General features: G+C 53.3%; 4 protein-coding genes across 4 annotated transcripts; 2 read left to right on the forward strand and 2 right to left on the reverse strand.

Annotated features, from left to right (window-relative positions):
* Positions 1-1,603: 1,603 nt before the first annotated feature.
* J4E83_004582 (uncharacterized protein) lies at positions 1,604-3,254 on the forward strand (the record flags this gene model as incomplete). The annotated part of the gene is made up of 2 exons (XM_049331509.1): positions 1,604-1,789; positions 1,845-3,254. 2 exons carry the CDS (start codon positions 1,604-1,606, stop codon positions 3,252-3,254), a joined length of 1,596 nt encoding a protein of 531 aa, XP_049189283.1.
* Positions 3,255-9,041: 5,787 nt separating this feature from the next.
* J4E83_004583 (uncharacterized protein) lies at positions 9,042-9,413 on the forward strand (the record flags this gene model as incomplete). The annotated part of the gene is made up of 1 exon (XM_049331510.1): positions 9,042-9,413. The coding sequence occupies one exon, from the start codon at positions 9,042-9,044 to the stop codon at positions 9,411-9,413; it is 372 nt and encodes a 123-aa protein (XP_049189284.1).
* A 3,654-nt stretch (positions 9,414-13,067) lies between these two features.
* On the reverse strand, positions 13,068-15,338 carry J4E83_004584 (uncharacterized protein; the record flags this gene model as incomplete). Its single annotated transcript, XM_049331511.1, has 4 exons — positions 13,068-14,069; positions 14,118-14,885; positions 15,149-15,241; positions 15,333-15,338. The coding sequence occupies 4 exons, from the start codon at positions 15,336-15,338 to the stop codon at positions 13,068-13,070; spliced, it is 1,869 nt and encodes a 622-aa protein (XP_049189285.1).
* Positions 15,339-16,941: 1,603 nt separating this feature from the next.
* On the reverse strand, positions 16,942-18,407 carry J4E83_004585 (uncharacterized protein; the record flags this gene model as incomplete). The annotated part of the gene is made up of 2 exons (XM_049331512.1): positions 16,942-17,155; positions 17,206-18,407. The coding sequence occupies 2 exons, from the start codon at positions 18,405-18,407 to the stop codon at positions 16,942-16,944; spliced, it is 1,416 nt and encodes a 471-aa protein (XP_049189286.1).
* Between the last annotated feature and the right edge of the window lie 460 nt (positions 18,408-18,867).

Raw genomic sequence — 18,867 nt, forward strand, 5'->3', positions numbered from 1 at the left:
CGAGACGGCATATACTCTCTGCATATAGGGAGACAATGCAATGTAGAGAGCGCACATTGTCACATAAATGGCGAAGGCGACAAATACAAAGTAGTCAGAGGCTGTCAGCCTTCTCGGCCGGATGATGTTGAGACCAATCCTCGCAAGGACAACTGAGCTGGTCAAGCCAAGCATAGAGTATGCGACCTTCAGCACTGTTCCCTGGGCGAAACCGTTCGTTTTTGCCGACATCGTTGCTGATATGGTGTGAACCGGAAGTAAACAAAGACAACAAAGATACAATGGAGAGTATCGGTCATTGATTGTCGGAGCAAGCTCCGAGACGTGATAGTTATTCGATATCATTGTCGTGTCAGTGCATGCGAGCATGCGGCGTAAGACCACCCTCAGGTTTCGTGTCTACCGGCAGAGGGGATCACATTGACCAAAGGGCGATGACCAATTTCCAGCACCGGATCTACAACCGCTGATTGCTTGATCGTAGTCAGGGGTAGGCAGGGCTATCCAAGATCTCGCTGTTGTAAATTTAGGATACCTCCCTCGAACTTGCTCTTGCATGTTGACAGCAGCGTGGACTTGTCCATGACCGAGTTAATAAGGTTGGTCAATTCTGGAAGAACGACGCAGAGTAAGAGCCATGCACCAAAGATACACGTTCCCCTCCCGTACAAGAGTAGGATAAGATGGATAGCGCACAAGACTCTCCGTGGATGAATAGTGGCACTGGAGATGTCGCTTGCGCCTGCCGACTTCCGTGCCGTCGCTGTTCTACTCGCCTGCCTCCGGAGCATAAAACGCTCCTATGACACTGCGGCTCGTTTCGCTTGCGGCAGATCAAGATGCAGGTGTTATCGGGTAGAGCAATCCCTTTGCCAAGACAATGGATGAGTTGACGCGGAGTGGCGTGCAGGTGCCACCAGGCACAGTGTTGGAGGGCGCGGCGCGATCTAGCGCTTATTCAGCATCCGTGCGGCCCACTCTCCCCGAAACAAGGGCGTGATGGGCTGGAAGGGTCGCCCTTCAACTTTCATCTGGCCTACAATGTACTACCCACCTTCTTTCGATAGGCACGCTACCTGTGCGCAACAATCAGAGCGACAGGTCGGATTGAAGCCGGCGATTTGAGCACCAATTACCTAGGACGCGTAGAGGGTGCTTCATCTATCACGTTGCATCTCGCTTCCATTCATGCTTAACTAGGTACAGACACCAAGGACTCCATCGCGTACGCGAGAATGGACTTGCATCTGCGTGTTCCATCGCACAAGCTCCTGCACATGCGCGTACCTGCACGCGACTCTTCTTGAGCCAATGCTCCGAGATTGAAGTATGCTCATTCGCCTCAGGCAGCGCCACCTCTTCGATGCAGGTTCCACGGCAGAACCGAATTGCGGCGCGGTATGCGGCTAAGCATCGTCTTCATACTGCGGCGCTTCTAGACAACAAATTATGATCCTTCGGATTCCCTTGAAGTCGCAAAGCGCAAGGAGACGTCTGCCCAGGTAAGGTTGCTAAACGACGCGCAGAATCAATGTCTTTCCAGCAATAAATAGCTCTGGAAAGCTCCAGCTTCTTTCCACCGAACCTACAATCCAAGCCCAACATGAAGGCTTTGTTCCTTGCCATATCTGGAGCCCTCGCTGGCAACGCAGTCGCCCAGGACGCCTTCGAGCCTACTGACTTCAACGTCACGGAAGCCCTCTTCGCCAATGGCGTCAACGTCTCTGCTCTTTCCGACTTGGCTGCTTTGGTCGAGAAGCGCTCACTCTCTAGCCCGTGTACCGCCGCTGTAAGGAATCTGTAACGCCATTTTTGTAGGAGACTCCAGCTAACATGCTCAACAGTGTAGCTCACTAAAGCTCATCTTCGGAAGCAAGCTACTTTCTAGCGGTTCAGAACCCTACGATACCTTCACGAGCGGATACTGGTCCAACCAGGCAGCCTTTGTCAACCCAGCCTGCGTTTTCCGGCCTTCGAAGGCGATCGACGTATCGACGACGATATTAGTATCCCGTCTCACACAATGTCCCTTTGCAGTCAAGGGTGGAGGACACACCGCGTTCCCGGGCGCATCTAGCATTGAGGGTGGCATAACCATTACCATGGAGGCGATGAACGAGATCACACTTTCCAGCAACAAAAAGACTGCATTCATCGGACCCGGAAACCGATGGGGGGCGGTATATAAAAAGCTTGGAGAGCACAACCTCGCTGTCATTGGTGGGCGCGCATCGGATGTAGGCCTCGGTCTTGTTCTTGGTGGCGGCATCTCCCACCAGTCCAGTATCTACGGATACGCATGCGATAATGTTGCGTCTTACGAGGTTGTAACTGCATCGGGAATTATCTTGAAGGTCACGCCAACTCTGTTCCCTGATCTGTATTGGGCCCTTCGCGGAGGCGGCAACAACTTCGGTATCGTTACAAGATTTGAGCTGGAGACAATTCCCCAGGGTTTGATGTGGGGCGGCACCCGAGTTCATACGCAGGCCAGCTACCCAGCGCTGATCGACGCTTTTGCATCAATGGCTGAGGGCGCTACCGAAGACCCGAAATCAGCCCAGATCTTGTCATTCGCTGTGACAGCGGGCAACGCGGCAGCCCAAATCCAACTGGAGTATCTCGAGCCCGTTGACGAAACCAACCCACCTGCTATTCTGCAGAAGTACCTTGACATCCCTCCACTCATGGCAAATACTTTGAACAGAACCTTGGCAAACGACACGGTCATGCTCACCAACCAAATGCCCGGAGGCCGCCGCTATGCATTTTGGGCAGCCACATACAAGCTCGACAGGGAGTTCATGGCCTGGCTGCAAGCGCGTCACGAGAAGGACGTAGGCCCGCTAGCGGACCAGGGCGCTCTGGCGTTCCAAGCCTTCACCGTGCCGGCTATGGAGCAGATGAGCAAGAAGGGCGGCAACGCACTTGGTCTCTCCCCCGCCGACGGTCCACTCATGCATACTCTGCTTTACGTGGTCTGGGACAACGCGTCCAAGGATGAACAGCTAAACAAAGCCGCACTGGATTTGATGAACGCCGCCAAGGCTGAGGCGAAAGACCGGAATCTGTACACCGAGTTCATCTACCTCAACTATGCTGGACCGTACCAGAACGTGATCCCGAGCTACGGAGACGAGAAGCTGGCAAAGCTCAAGTCGATTGCGAAGAAGTACGATCCCGCTGCTGTCTTTCAAAAGCTGCAGCCTGGTGGGTTCAAGCTTGAGGGTGCGCCCTACGGGGAGACTATATAGACTTTGACTTGTCTTGTGTAGATTCAATCGAGCCGTGAAACCTTCCGATTCTGATGCCGACATTGTCGCTATCCTATACTTAAAGGGGCACATCACCAGGTTTAGCTCAAAGAGCCTGACCCATTACTACACACTCTTGGCCTTACTGGATTTCTCTTTCGCCCGCTGTTTAGCACCACTATTCAATGCTTGAGCGATGGTGCCACCACGACTGATTCTCAGGGCCTGAATGTGAAGAGCATATGTTCAAATTATGTAAGGTACATCAAAGAAGTGATACACCTGGAGCCTACGAATAAGTTTTTGGGTTGAAGAATGATGCGACATATTCGGTAGGACGTACACTCGTGATGTGCGCCAAATATGAACGGCCTGTCGTCCGAGTATTACACTCGCGCTCAGCTGCGACCCATCGCTGTGCTGAGCCATCAAATCTGCAGCATGCCAGCTCGTTATCATCTGCCAAGTTGGGCTATCGTCCAAAGCCAGGCAACTCTTGAGGTCTAATTGGAACACCAGGCAATTCCACCGGCCTTTGCGGGACCGGAGCCTCGTGTAGGAAAACACCCTTGGTAGGAGCTTCGTGCCTATACTCTGACGACAATTCTGCTTTGACTGGCTCGTAGTAGGTCGTCGTCTCTGCAGTTTCCTTGTTCTTCTTATATGACCGTCTTCCGATAAAAGCACCCAAAGCAAGCAGCGCGATAACACCAAAAGCAGCACCCACACCAATCCCGGCTTTCGCGCCTGTCGAGAGGCCACCACTGTCGTCATTCGGTGGTGTTGTAGTGGACGATGGGGTTGGAGTGCTCGAGGAACTGGACGAGCTCAATGGAGCCGAGGTGCTTGTAGACGACGCGATCGAAGACATCGAAGAACTCGAGATGATGCCCAGGAACACACGATCGACTTTCTCCTTCCCGAAACTAGCATCGTCACCACAGCAAGCGGTTGAGTTGCCACAGCACCAGTACTCAGACGAATCGGTACCATCACAGGGAGTGACATTCACGTCTCCACTTCTTTGATTTGGCTGTGTGTAGATGTAAGCTTTTATAAAGCCAAAGTGTAGGGCGCGATCGTACTGTGTTCGTACATAGTTCCTGGCAGCCTCCGGCTTCCCAGTCCGACAATGTACAGGACTCTCTAAAATAGATGAAGTTATTGTCTCCAGTGCTAGCCCTGCATAGGCCGTTCGGAAGACAGGTGTCCCAGCCTCCCTCGTTATTGACCACGTTGATGTTGCAACAGATGTGGCTGAGCGGGTCTGAAGTGTCGTTGGAGCAGGGCTGGTACTGGGGATTTGGTTGCCCGCCGTCGCGCCAGTAACATGATTGCGCATAGACTACTGTGATGGAGGAAGAAAGAAGGAGAGCTTTTGAGAACATCCTGTACTAAGGTTGAGATCAGATAGATCTGCAAGGCGGAGGAGCAGACGCATGGCCATCCTAGTGCGAGGGGGGACCGAGGTTGGTTATAACGGGATTACCGCTGGCAGGTGCTTCTATACTTATTAAGTTAGTTGGCGGAGGATCTTTGGGGCCAGGCGTTTATCTCATCTTAGAGCCTGTCGTGGCTGTGTAACGCGTGCGGTGAGTGGTTGCCAAGCGATAGGGCGAAACCTGGGCAATTTGGGGGCGGAAAACCCGCGTTGGCGGCTCCAAAAAAAAACGGTCTTTTTGACAAAAACATACAACAGCGCGTATTCCCCGGTGGTCACCCACCCGAGTACTAATGCGCCGGTATCTTGCTTAAGTACCGCTGAGCGAACGGGAAGCGCTGGTGTCAAGATCCTGTGGTCGTATGTGACAGATCTGGCTGTTTTTCATATTATAGACTGACTGGGTGCATCGAGATCGCCAAAACGCCGTGGTACAGCCGTAAGATCCATAGCCCGAGAAAACCGTCCGTACCTCAACAGAGCATGTACTTAGAAACTACTCTCCTCGGATCTCTTGCTTCCATTTGAGCCAGGGCTTCGCCGTGCATGTACCCGTCGATATAGACGTCACCCACGTACCTATACTCGTTGCGACGGCCCTCCGGGCGGAGCAGGATAGGTGTGGAACAACCAAACGGAACGACAACAACATCTTCTGCTTTCATGTAGCCCGAACCCATACCAATCAAGCCGCCTTCTGTAATACACAGGCTACGTCCCATCATACGGTTACCGAGATGGTCTTGCAAGAACGTGCGCCGTAGTTTGGGCTCAATGAGCCCCGTTGTGCTCACGTGACGTTCAAGGTCTTTGTCCAGTGGTAGGCGAGGCATTCTTTCGCGAATAAGAGCTGCGAAGACGTGGTAACAGAGGCCGTGCCACATGCCTGACTGGCTCCATTCTAGCGGCACTTGTCCAAGACATAGCGTCCTACAGAAAGAGCTGTGAATTGGATCGGTATCATTGCCTTCTCCCACATTTAGTTCATGCAGCAGCATTGCGCGCCATTGTAGAAAGGCTGTCAGGTAGTCTTGAGCAGAACAGAACGTGCCTACAGCAACACCTGTTGCTATGATTGTGTCGATCCTGATTGCGGAGATTTCGAGCTTTCGCCGTTCATCGTGAAACCAATACTGAGCCTTAGTAGGGCCATTTACGTTACTGGAAGCTGCAAAGTTGAGAGTACGCCCGAGGCCAGACACCTCTGGGATGTGCGACCAATCAGGGCACCAGCTGGGGAGACCTGTAGAATTGACGTGCAGGGGGAAGTGTATTGCTTCGCGGATCACATCGAGCTTTTCAGTAGTCGAGATCAGGTGGTCGACCACATCTGTGTAGACCGTCTTGACTGACTGACTGTAGTCGACTGGGAAAAAGCGTTGTGTAGCGTCCGAAAGCAGACCCAGAATGCCGAAAACTTTGTCGCGGGGATTCTCGCTCAGCTTCTTCCTGCATGCTCGCATTACCTCTAATAGTGACTCATCTCCAATTTGCTCTAGGGTTTCGCGGTCTGGGAAGCTGGTTGGTCCTTGGCGGTTATGCGGGTCGCTCTCTTGGTCCCAGAAGATTTCCCCGGCCTTCAAGTATATTTCCCAGGGAAACACTGAATGCCCGCAATATACCAACTTGTTATGCCCGAGAAGCACCTCTTGAACGACTTAATCCTGGTCAGTACGAATCATTGACATATTGCAGCGTGGCTAGTTACCCCATAGCCGCTTCCAGTAATCTCTCTTGAATAAATTCAAGAGCGCCAGAGAGTCTGGGTTGCGGGTGGACCTGATATGTTGCGAGTCGATCGAATTTTCAGCCACACTGTGCAGTAGTTCTAGTGCCAATGCACTCTCATCATGCTCCGGTCCTATCCAAATGGCTACTGACACTGCACCGCTGTAGATCTGACCCATCAATCGAACTTGTGTAGCTCTCTCGTCTCTGTTCTGCTGGTCGATGCAGAGCGCATCAACCCATACAAAGATGTCTTCTTTCTTGCGACGGACCGCCCTCAGCGCATCGTAAAGACTGACAGCAACAGGTATTGCAGCCCCCTCTACGATGAGGGATGTCGTGTCAATCCCGTCGCCCCAAGCATACTTTGCAAGCTCGATGTTAGTGGATGTTGCCAGACTGTGGCAATGACTTACCGAGATAGCAGTGTACTCTGGCAGGCTTTGAAGCGATGTGTGAGTGATTTCACATCTTAGCTTCGACATCGTCTCAGGTAGGATCTTGACTAATCGAATTTCAGCAGGCTGTAGTGACTGATACTGGTATGTTTTCGGGCCCAGTATTCCGGAGCTAGGTGACGATGAGGCCCACGACCGGATCCTTGACGAGGGAGTTGAAGCTGCCGAAGCCGCTCGAGGTCTGTGCCAATCTTCGCCTACTCCTGATTTTGATTCGCCAGGAATCTCAGCATTGGGCCGGATTTGTGAATATGCGGTAGGATATGGGGAGATAGAAAGGCGTGGGAGCTTTGCATTCACGTTGAAAGCCCGATTGTGACCTGATGAAGACGGACGACTGTCAAGTTCATCTAGCCGAATGCGCGCCTGAGAAGTAGAGACTGAGGGGGGAATCGATGAACCAGATAACGTTTGTTTTGGTGCAGGATTATGGCGGCGCTCATCCAAGAAATCATCAAAACGGTGCTCGCCGCAACGTTCTTTGGTCGAGCGAGTTCTCTCGCGCTCAACTTCGATTATTACCGGCACCGAATCATCTTCGGTATCGCTAGATGAGTCTTGTTTGCGGCGATCGTGATCCTTTGGGTGGTGCGAAGAGCTGGCGCGATGTCGATTTTTGTCTCCGTCATGCCTATGTCGGCGCCTTGGTTCATCATCGGAACGATACCCTCGGATCGGTGGATCGTGTGTTCTCCCATTGTCACCCGAAGAAGTCTTGTGCCGCCTTCTGCGGGTTCGATCTGCGTCGGCGTCCTGGGGTGTAAGGTGGTGACCATGGTGGCGTTTCGAGTCGCGTTGGAGGCCAAACATCTCACTGGTGTGCGAAACAGCTGTATTGCGAAGCACAGGTATATTGATGTAGTCGTGTACTTATCCTAGGATCTGAGTAGTTATGGAGTATGAGTTTTGGATGGCATCAGGCTGAGCCTGGATAATGCGCGAACTGATGCCTTGGTGGGGTGATGAGTGCCACGGCTGCTCAGCCTCCGATCATCAGCCATTGTCAGCTCGCTTCAGCTGGCAGGGATTCGATTGCATGGCCTGGCGGGTATCTAGGTATACATTTGGATATATTGAGAACACTGAGGACTACCAGCCTCACAATGCTGTTGCAGTGTTAAGGTGCGCATTGGCGTTCGCGAGGAAGTCGCGACTACGAGTAGAAGTGGCGTGTTCTGCTGCCCGGAGTTATTTGGCCCATGGCTGCGCACCTGGGCCATGTTCAAGACTGCGCTCGTGAAGTTATGTAGCTTAGAGAGCAGGAGATGTCGTGCGGATAGGAGCGCCTATTGTATGTTCTTGAGCGGCCCTTCTCTTATGATTACTACAGTCCATGCTCAATGTGGGTCTAGCTGCGCTGTCATCGGCCCGCCGAATCGCCTGCGACCATCGTCGCGCTTCTCGCATGTCTCCTTATCGATAAGTGACGATTTCAAAACATCCATGGATACCTACAATACTCGCCATTACCTTTCATGCCGACTTACATCTTCGCACTCGGGTGTAATGCGCGTCTCTCTGCCACGTTTCCCAACTGTGCACCAATTGCCGCGATCCGGCGGCCGCCTTGGCCCCGCACTTTCGCGTACGCTCCTCAATCCAGCCTAGTCCGAGATCCTCCAGGAACGGTCAACAAAAGAACCGCCGCGACTGCGAGCGGAAACAACCCAACTCACAAGGATTCGTGAGTGGTAACATGATGTACGTAGCGCGATTGCTCCGACAACTCCGATAATAGTGGAGTTGAACAGGCCCTCATGGTAACCTTGGAAATTGTCTCGCCTCGCGATCCATCCCCGAAGCGATATAGCCATGGTAAACTAGGCGTTCTAGTTGGGTATACGCTCTTGTATAATCGATACATTCGGAAAGCCCTCGGTGGTGGCGTCCGGCTGGAATGCTGGCTTATGCATTCTACCGAGAAGCCCCGTGGAATGTACGCTCGTGGCAGTTAGAGCCAACAGGGCATTTAAATGAACTTATCGCTCCTTCCAACGGCTTTGGGTTGATGATTGAGATAGTGATATAAGAAGGTAGCATTCACTCCACAACATTTTGGACGTACCTTCATCATCACGACCAAATCTATACACCCACTATATTTCTTTCGTCTTTTACTGAAGCAGTATCAACCTTTCTCACATTACAAAAACCTCCAAGATGGTGCTCCCCTACTTCACCGCCCTCGTCTTCGGCACCATGCTCCCGGGCCTCAACCTAACCCAATACGCCGACCACTACGACAACGTCCACATCCCACTCGTCAAGTCGCTCACGGGCTCAAACTTCCCCGTCATCCACACACGATACTACGTTGGCGGTAACCCTGCCTTTGTAAACGCCAGCTCCCCCGTCGACTACGACTCCATGGCAACCATGCAGTTTCGAGACATGACGCATGCGTTGACGTTCATGAGCATCATCAGCGCACCGGAGGCGGCGAAGAAGATTGCGGAGGACGAGCATTTGTTTATGGCATGTGCACCGAGGACGGTGATTGTGGGGACAGATGGGAGTGTGACAGGGCCGTAGCGGGTGCAAAAGAAACGTGAATGGGGTATCGTGGCCATGATTAGGATTTGAAATACTGAATCATTACTACCATAAAGGTCAGGGCAAGATAAGCTAACGTGAAGACGTGAGACCACAAAGTTTTCCTTAGCCAAGGATTATAGTCTCCGGCTGGAAGTGATCCCACCAGCAGCAGTCTGGCATCGCAGTAGACGGAATTTCTGTTTCTGCGTAATAAGGTGAACCTTCTCTGAACTGTGGTCCAAAGATACGGTTGAACTTGTTCACGAGACCAAAGGTTGGAGTGTTATAGTTATCACAGTGCTCGCCAAAATTTGCGGGCAGTCGAGTGATACCTATTCGTTTGTAATGGTTTCCGTGTTGCTCAAGTATGAGAACATGAGCGTGCAACTTGTCCACGGTGGATTTGGTAAATTCTGCCCCGGGCAATAGAACACACTTCAACAACGTTTCGTTTCCCTTGTCCGGAGGAAGGTCCCAATACACCTCCGCGATAGCATTCCATCCATTACCCAGTGGTATTTCAATCCCTGATTGGTTTTTGCCATACCCCTTGTCCTGAGTTGCGAACTGGAAATTGCACATTGCGGTTCGTGCTTCTACTTTGAGGTACTGCGAGAGTTCTTCTGGTGTGTATTCGTCGGGGTTAGCTGGAGCATACAGCTTGTGGAAGTCCTTGTTGGACTTTACTTGTACAATTTTTGCTTCCGGTGAGACGTAGGTTGACCGGCCGCGTATGCTCCGAAAGTACCATCGGATTGGGTTTTTCCATCCGAGGGGCGACCAACTGGGGAATCCTTCGCGGCGCATGCCTGGCTCGTCGTGGTTCCACAATAATGCTATGTCGATATCCCGTCTAACACTGCGGCTAGTTGAGAGAAAGTCCTTTAAACCAGGTGAGTAGTCTGCCGAGGAGCGTTTCCAAGGGACTCCCCAGATGTGCTGAACACCGAATCTGGCGTAAGAGTTCATCGCACCAGTTATGGCGTTGAGCGCATCTGCTTCGAAGGATAATTTGCGAGCGCTGTATTGCCTCAATACCTCCATTGACGCAATCATCGTGGCAGCCGCCTCGAGTTTTGCGGTGTTGGCAAACCACCCTGGTAGTTCCCGGTGAGCGTCCTCGGAGCGGCCGCCGCCGCCATGGGGTCTATCTGCCTCGTAGTAGGAGTCTGTGCCACAAATGAAGATGACTTGTCTGTCGGTGAAAAAGAGACGCCGTTTTGAGAAGTAACACTCTTGGAAGGTCCTGAACGCATAGTCAGCTCGTTATGAGCATGGTGTGATGACCGGACGTCTTACCACGCTCGCGAAGCCCACGAAGATGATGCCAACTTTCGAAGGTTCCAGCTGGGGCTTGTTTGAGGTAAATGGTATAACCTCACAGATCTCGTGGATGCGCAATAGGAGGAGAAGCCCCGAGAGTGTGGCCGTACTCCAGGAAGCCCATGATTCGAGTCATTGCCAGCCGCAGCGAAGATGGTAAACTGCGCTGCTGCATATATATCTGCCATCTGCATAATTTGGTGTTGCTTCGCGTGTGCGTCGGACTGATCGATGCACTGAACATTTAGCAGACTGAAGCAGGGATTGCAAGGCACTGAGGTCTACCTACATATCGGTCGACCCAGAGGTATCTGTATCCCAATAATAAGGTTGTCTCAATAGCGTCTTCGACAGTTTTTGGGGTAATCTCCCGGGTGTTGGTCGAGCCGACCTTCTTGCCTTCTTGGCCCCAGACATACGACAATGCTGCGTATCGACATGCAGGCGGCGCAGGAACGACCCTTCGATGCTCACAATCAATGACTTCTAAATCCTTCAGACCATCGGTCGGTCTTGGGCGACACTGGTGGCCATGTTTTTCGATGCAGATATCCAGCCAAGACTTCAAGAGAGCAGCGTTAACGCCAGCTGGATATAGAGTTTGGCCAGTGTCTAGCAACGGCTTCTTCACCGTTGGTAGATCTTTAGGGATTGCATATCTAGAGAAGGCTTTCTCTAACACTTCTCGAGTCACCTGAGATGTTGGTTGGCAGGCAAGTACGATGCCACCGAAATGGTCGGCATGCTCGGGCGCCGAATGGTCGACTTCGAGAAATGCTGACGGAAGATCCAAGCCCAAACCAGCGGCATAATGAGGAGTTATCTCGAAGCGTCGTCCATTTTTGGTACCCAGGACGCAATCTTTGAGAACCTTTGCGAAGAATCGGCAGATTCGACACTCTGCTTTTTGGTCAACTTTGCTTCTGTGAAACACTAAATCATCCCAGACGTCGATTTCTGGCTCTAGACGGATCTCTGGGCCAAATAGCGTGTCCCAAGGTATTTTGGCACAGTTATAGCATATCCGATGGCTGCGCTTGATGTCGTTGTTGGCGCAGGAACCCATTGGTAACAAGGCGTTGACTGCTTCCATCGTGGATCTGGTGATGTTCAGTATCGTGATCTCTGTTGGTACACCATTGGGCAAAAAATGGCAGGTTTCCGATAATTTGTCGTCGCTCAAGCGCTATGTGATGTGAAGAGATGATGGACAAGGCTGAGGATAGAGGGGTAGAAGGCAGCAACCATGCAACTGTGCCACCCGAATGCAGCACGACTTCTCGGCCCATGTCCAAGACCGAGCTCATGACCATATTCCAACCCTGGTGGGCGTCAAGCTGTCGCGAGTAGACTCGTTGCCGGTACGCCATCTCATTATAAGTCGTAGTTATCCACGACTGCGAACTGGTGAGTCTATCTGTTCATAAGCCGAAGCATTGATGAACGAGCTTTCCCAAGCCCCACTCAGTGCTGGGGCCCCGGTGGCTTGTCAGCCTACGTAGTGGGGGAGATTCGCTTGCGATGTAACGAGATGACGGCTGTCTGTGATCGGGCTGTGGCACAAGGGTCGCAGGTTGGGCAGCGGCTGCCTAACAAGAAGTCTAGATAGAGAATCAGCCATCGTATCTTTGCATCGGAATGTCACCTCGCTGTAAGATTGCGTAGCAGTAAGCAATGGAGTTGAGGCCTAGATGGTTCACTGACAAGGAAGTTGCCTTGACCCAGTTCCGAACCACCCGGGGCTGCTCCTGCCACGCCAGCTAGCACGTGGGGACAGAAGTACCCCAAGATTCAAACGGTTAGCTCGCCGGAATCGCTTCGTGAGAGCTGCTGGCTACTCCAAACCTCACACATGCCAATGGAAGAATAAGATAAGCTGCACGCAAGATGTCTCTCATTTTGCCTCTCCCTCCTCACATCCCCATCCATCACGCTATCTCCCTCTCCCCGCATTTCATCCAATTGTGTATATCATCCAGAACCCTCCATGACGCAAGTCAAGCAATCCAACACCCCCCTATCCAAACAAATCGAACATCTTTGTGATAGATCCAAAGTCTCGAAAGAAACACAAATCCAGTAAAAATATCCCGCGCCTGCCGTCATGCACTTCATTGCTCCGCAGAACGCCCAACAACGCCAGTTAGACTGCTCTTTGGAAGCCGTGAAAACCTTTTGCAACGCCGAAAGTGGGGGAATAGAGAATAGTAGCCTTGAGAGAGCTACGGGGGAGAACAACGGTTGTTGTAAAAGAAGAAAACCAAGAGCAATTAAATAGAAGCGAAGTGAATTGAGGTGAAGATGGCCGGTTCCGTTGCTTATCCGTTACTACGCTGTCGTGACTCTGAGCTCCAGAAACTTGGGGTTGGGGTTTTTTTGAATTGCGTCCTGTAGCTCTTTGTCATCTCTAATCGGGTGGGGGGTTTCTCTTATGTTGTCCCCGTCGTCCTCGTCGTCCTCGTCGTACGTGTATTGGATCCATTGGACCCAAAGCTTGTTATGTGGCTCACCGGGGCGATCCATTACTGTTCTCTGGACAAGCTTACTGTAGAGGTCGGCGAACTTGTGCGAATTGATACGTATGACGACGCAATCGTTTTCTCCGATCCAGGCCTTGATCTTGAGACCAGAAGACGTGCCTGTGCTGGTAGCGGTGGATGAAGAGGAGTGGGTGTGATTCATGGGTGGGGGGTTCAGATTCGATGAGTATGCCTGCGAGGCCGTAGATTGACCACGCTGATGAGAGGGGTAGTTGGATCCAGTTGAATAGGGTGTGACGGGTGTTGTGGCCTGCAACTGATCTGCGGACGACTGCCTGCTCGTCCCGTGTGAGGGGTTCGATGACTGGTGTGATTGTTGCGAAAGGCGGTACTCTTCCGCATCAACGATGTCGGGGTCTATCTCGTAGTCGCCCTGTCTTGGCGCAAAAAAGCCCTTGACGAGGTGACCTTGTGTGATGTGCGGTCCTAGCTTGAGGAGGTTCTTTATGTATTCGTCGAGGTTGGCGCGGCGCCCATTGGAAATGTTGTCGGTTACGTAGGTGACAGGCCCAGGCATGAAGGGCAGCGTTCGCTCGCCAGAGCCACTTGTGCCCGCTTCGACTGGGTACGTTGCTATCAGCTGTATCTGCAGGTCGTAAAAGTCCTGGTACAGTCGCTGCAACTCCCAGTGCCGGCCGTCCTCCATCTGGCACTCGATGATGAACCAAAAGATATCGTCGGCGAAACAGTAGCGTGGCACGCATGCCCTCCAGGGTGCAAGCAGATTGTCGGATGTGCGGTATTGGTTTCTTGGCTGTTGCGCCACGGAGCCGTTGCGTGAGTGGGAGACCTGTACGCTGTCAGCCGTGAAAAGCACACCCGCATGTAGAGGACTTACCGAGCCAGCCTTGTTGTGCCCGCCGTTGCTCCGAACGCTCATGCGCTCCATGCCCTGCTGCAGCGACTGTCCAGAATTCGTCTCGAGCTTTCCGAGCGGTATGCTGCCGTTCTTGTAGTCGGCCGCCATCTTCTTCCACTCTTCGACCTTGGGGACGCCCGCGGCTGTGACTGCTGCCTGTGTGTCGGCGACGGCCTGACCGGTCGTCATATCGCGGATTTCGATGAAGGATACGGGGATGAGGCCAGGACCGCCGAGTCGCGTTATCGGCTTTGCGACAAACCATTCGGGGTTCGACTGTGCGATGACGATGATAGCCTCGCCCTCCTTGGCCTCTAGCTCGTCCGGCCTCTCTGCCTTGAAGTCGTAGATGACGATGCCGTAGACCATGGCGCCGCGGCCGCCTCCGCGCGACATGCGCATTTGCTGGGTCATGAAGTCCTGTGCCGAGGGCTGCGGGCTCGTGATGCGTTCTTGGTAGCCTGAGTCGTGGGGCTGTTGTTGCTGCGGTTGCTGCTGGTGTTGCGGCTGCTGGGGAGTGGAGGAGCGCGGCGCGGAGCCACCACTGTCGCGCACTGTCTTGCCTACGCCCTCAAAGTAGGAAACGGGTACCAGTCCGCGGGTGCCGTGCAGGGGATTGCAGGCCTCGTACCAGTCGCTGTCGTCTTCGCGCCCGACGACGTGCAGAAAGTCGCCCTGGGAAAAGCCAAGGTAGCCAGAATTTGGGCTCGGGTCGGCGGGCTTGTAGTCGTAGAGGGCTTTTATGACCTGAAATGAGATGGCTGTTAGCTTCGCGCTCATCTGCCCTATCGGGAAGCGGGTGCCGGGGCGCGCGCATCATGATATAGCGACATGTCGCGGCTTGCTCTGTCGTCGACACAGGCGCATGTTTGCTGCGCAGGCGCAGGCGCCCACACAATGCGCCTGTGTCGACAACACCAAACGCCTGCCCTGCCCTCATGCGCGCACGCCGCGTGAAGAAGCAGAGTGGGGCCCAAGCACCCCAAGCACCCCAACGCTGATCTACGTACCTTTTTTGGCGGGACAATGGCTATAGCGTCCTTGGGCGGGATGGAAATGTGGTGCGGGCGGTTGTCCTTCTCACTCTTCATACTCCTGCGGAACTAGAGCAGCACCGTTAGCACGTACGTATGCGGAGCGTGACTCGACGGGCGCAGCGGCGGCCGTGGCGGCAAAAGCAAGCAGGCAACGCACCTTCATCGTGCAGAGTGAACGCAACCTTGCGCGGCAGCAGACGGGGAAGCAGAGGAGAGGTCAGGAGGCGAGCGCTCGACGTGGAACTCGGGGGTCCTGCTACTGTGACTGTCGCCCGGGAATGCGGCGTGTGCGTGCGGGGGCGAGTACGCGGCGGAGGAGGGTGAATTTGAATCGCGCACCGGCCCTCAGAGACAATGGTGAGGCTACTTAGATAGGCGGCCAACGTCGTCGTCGTCAGGTACTGCCAGAGGCGCAGTCACTAGAGGAACAAGAAATGAGTGGGTGCTTTCACGCCGCGAGGGATCCCAGCCCTGCCAGCTGCAACCACTTGGCGATTCGTCTCTCGCGTCACACTCTATGCCTGGCACGCTTCGGAACAAACGAACTGCGGCGGGTAGCGCAAGGCGGCGAATCCCTTCGACCTTTGTTTGCGTGCGCTGACTTGCTCCCGGCCAGGAATGTGGAATCTCTACTAAAATACAATTATGCCCGACACGGTGGAGCATCCCACACCATCAGCCTGCCAAACGCCTAGCTGCAGGTCCACCTCTGTCACCGCACACCGGCGCAGCCCCCAACATCCGCGCTGCATTTATGCCTTCGCGACCAATCATCCACCGGGCTAGCCCACAATGCTAATGCCTACGTTGGCCGTGTCATCATTTCCACATGCAAACCCAATCTCGACGCCCCTCTCCTGTCAGTCATCCATACTCCTCTTCAAATGTTATCCTCATGGTTGATGCTGGACGCGGCCCGACTGAAACATTCTCGCCCTGCGTGGCGTCGTAGTCTCCCGTAATCCTCACCACGCGGTTCACACGCGCTCACACTCTCAACACAAACTTCGTGAACCAATGCATTGACGACTATACGAACGCCCTGGATACTTCCAGCGGGTGTGACTAGCGCCAACTGCCGCTGAACAATTGCACCCTACCCAATCACAGCCTCGGAACCCTCTTCCGCCATCTCATTGGCTCGCTCAGAGCGCCTCTAGCCAATCTTCCAAAAGGAGCAGACCCCGCCACAGCCCAGACAATGCATACTCCAAAACCCAGCAGTCGTCACCTGATGGCCCACGATATGACCACATTGTCGTTCGATCTTCGCACATCCGTAGAGCATGCCGTCGTAATGCCCGTCTTCCCAACCCCACGTGCACTCGGACGCACCCGAGCCGAACTCTCTGTGACACAGGGACCACCACAACCGAGCCAGTGGGCTCACATCCTACATAGCCATCTAGACCAAGTCCACTCTACCCCATTTTGTTTTCCAACCCACTTCCTTCATGCACGCCCATGACGTACCGTAAGTTTACCAAAATCCATTTTGGTAGGTGATGAACAACATCTGAGACGTTGCATGTATGAGAAGCACACTAGAAGATTCCGCGCATCCAACGCATGAGGCGGAAACCCCATGTTCCGACTACTGACATCGGGAAAGAAGCAATCGATACCGGAAGGTCGCAGTTCGAGACACGCGTGACGTGCCATGTGGCGCAGGGTATCGTGGTGAATTAGTGCAAATGAATAACTCGGAATCGGGATAATGATACTGCAGAAGATGAAAAGAAGTTTGTGCTGGCTCCGATGTCGATTCATATTTGGCCCTTGATGTCTACTTTGCTGAATGCGGCGGCACGCAGGCTTTCGAATTGAGATGCGGCTTCTCGGATCCTGACACGATATTGACCGTCGCCTTTGTCTTCAATGACGTTTTGTGCACCGTGGGTTTCGAGGAATTCACGGCATATCTCATCGTTGTCGAAACCAAGTTCGTCAGTGAGGAAGCGGAGTGTGACATTTACATATCTACAGCTTGTTAGCAAAAGACCTGCACGATTTGGAATCTGTATACATACCCTCTGGACATATTAGCTAGAGCATTGAGGCGCTCACGCTCGACGAACATGTCCATGAGATAAGCGCCCATGTTCTCTGCTTCGAGGTACAGTCTGAAAAACTTATGATAATTGCCAAGGGCAAGCGAAGACCGAACATCCAGAGCATGCTTGATCCATGGGTGGGATTTGTCTGCGAGGGTTAATTCTGCCAACATGTCGTTCATGTCGGTCTTGTTGCACGTATATACGAAGTAGAGAATGCGGTACGCCTTGAACTCAGCCGGGTTGCCTCCCAAGTTCTGCGCATACAGTGCCTTCAGCTGCGTCTGGCACTGATTATACTCACCCAAATCCCCCTTTTCTAATGATATCCGGGCGTGGATCTCATACACCTTGACAGTAAAGGCGTTCTTGATGTGCTGAACAGTAAGATCCTGGCGGAGTGACTTGAATTGATTACAGATGTAGTTGTAGTTCTTTTCCGCCTTCCACTTCTCCACAAGCATGGCCAAGGTCTTCTTGAGCACATGGAGCGGTCGGACGGTTTCAGCTTTGGGCGGGGCCGTAAGGCGGAAGTAGCTTTTCTCGAGATTTTCGTTCGTTCCAACAACAGGTCCAGTGGGCATTTCGTCTTCATCCTTACGCGATGAGCCCCATGGGGGCGTCGTCTTGGTGCCATTGTTGCCGAGCTGGAAGCGCTGTCGTCGCTTGTCAAGCTCAGCCTGGTCAAACTTACTTGCGGCATCCGAGAGGGCGTTCTTCTTCTGGCGCTTTTCGTTGTGTCCGTCGGCAAAGGTCATACGAGATGCTAGGTTAGTTTTGCGCCACGGTGGAACATTGGCTTGTGTTTGCTCGACTTGTGCATCCTCAGCTTCGTGGGCATTGCGCTTCTTTGATTGCGTTGGAGATGTGTTAGTGTGTGCGGCTGAGCCATTCATGTATGCAGGGTGTATGCCGTTGGGAACAGCAGTAGCAGGCATTCCAAGAGCCGCCGCCCTTCGTTCCTCCATGAGAAGCTCTTGGGGAAGAGGGAATGTAGGCCAATGAACAGTGTCGTGCGAGTTGCGCTCGGCGAACCAACCGATGGTTGTCTTTAATCGCGCCTGCATGTCTGCTTGGGAGATGCCTGGGATGGCGTTTTGCGGATCGAAAGCACGCCTAACGTATTCGCGGACGGCGGGAGGCCACTCGACCTTCTTCTTCGGAGCTTCCGGGGCCATGACTGGCTGCTGGCGGGTGTGAGCGTGGATTGGAACTCTCGTATAAGTGAGGAGACTAACAGGCGCGGGCGCAGGTTGGAGTGTGGTGCGTGGGTTGACTGCGTTATACGCGGGTGACTGCATTGGCCGGGACCAGGCTACAGTGGCAGAGGGCAACGACATAAGCAGGCAAGCAAATCAAAAGAAGTGAAAACCAGGTTGACTGTTGTGTGAGTAGGTAAAGGCGAGAAAAAGAGATGTGGGAGAGATGGCGCGGGGATGGATCTATTGTTGTGGAGGTGAGAGTGAAGCGACGGCCCGCTCGACTGATTTGCGTCGCAGTGGTCGCGCTTTGCTTGGCGACAACTAGCGTGGGTCTAGCCGCAAGCAAGCTAGCCCTGGCCAATGACGACTGCTGGGCTCGGGCCTGGTGAATGCAGGCGGGATCGGGTCATCGTCGACTCGACCCAATGCGATGGAC

The sequence above is a fragment of the Alternaria metachromatica genome, assembly GCF_023757995.1.
Source record: "Alternaria metachromatica strain BMP 0045 chromosome Unknown scaffold_8, whole genome shotgun sequence".
Lineage (NCBI taxonomy): Eukaryota > Fungi > Ascomycota > Dothideomycetes > Pleosporales > Pleosporaceae > Alternaria > Alternaria metachromatica.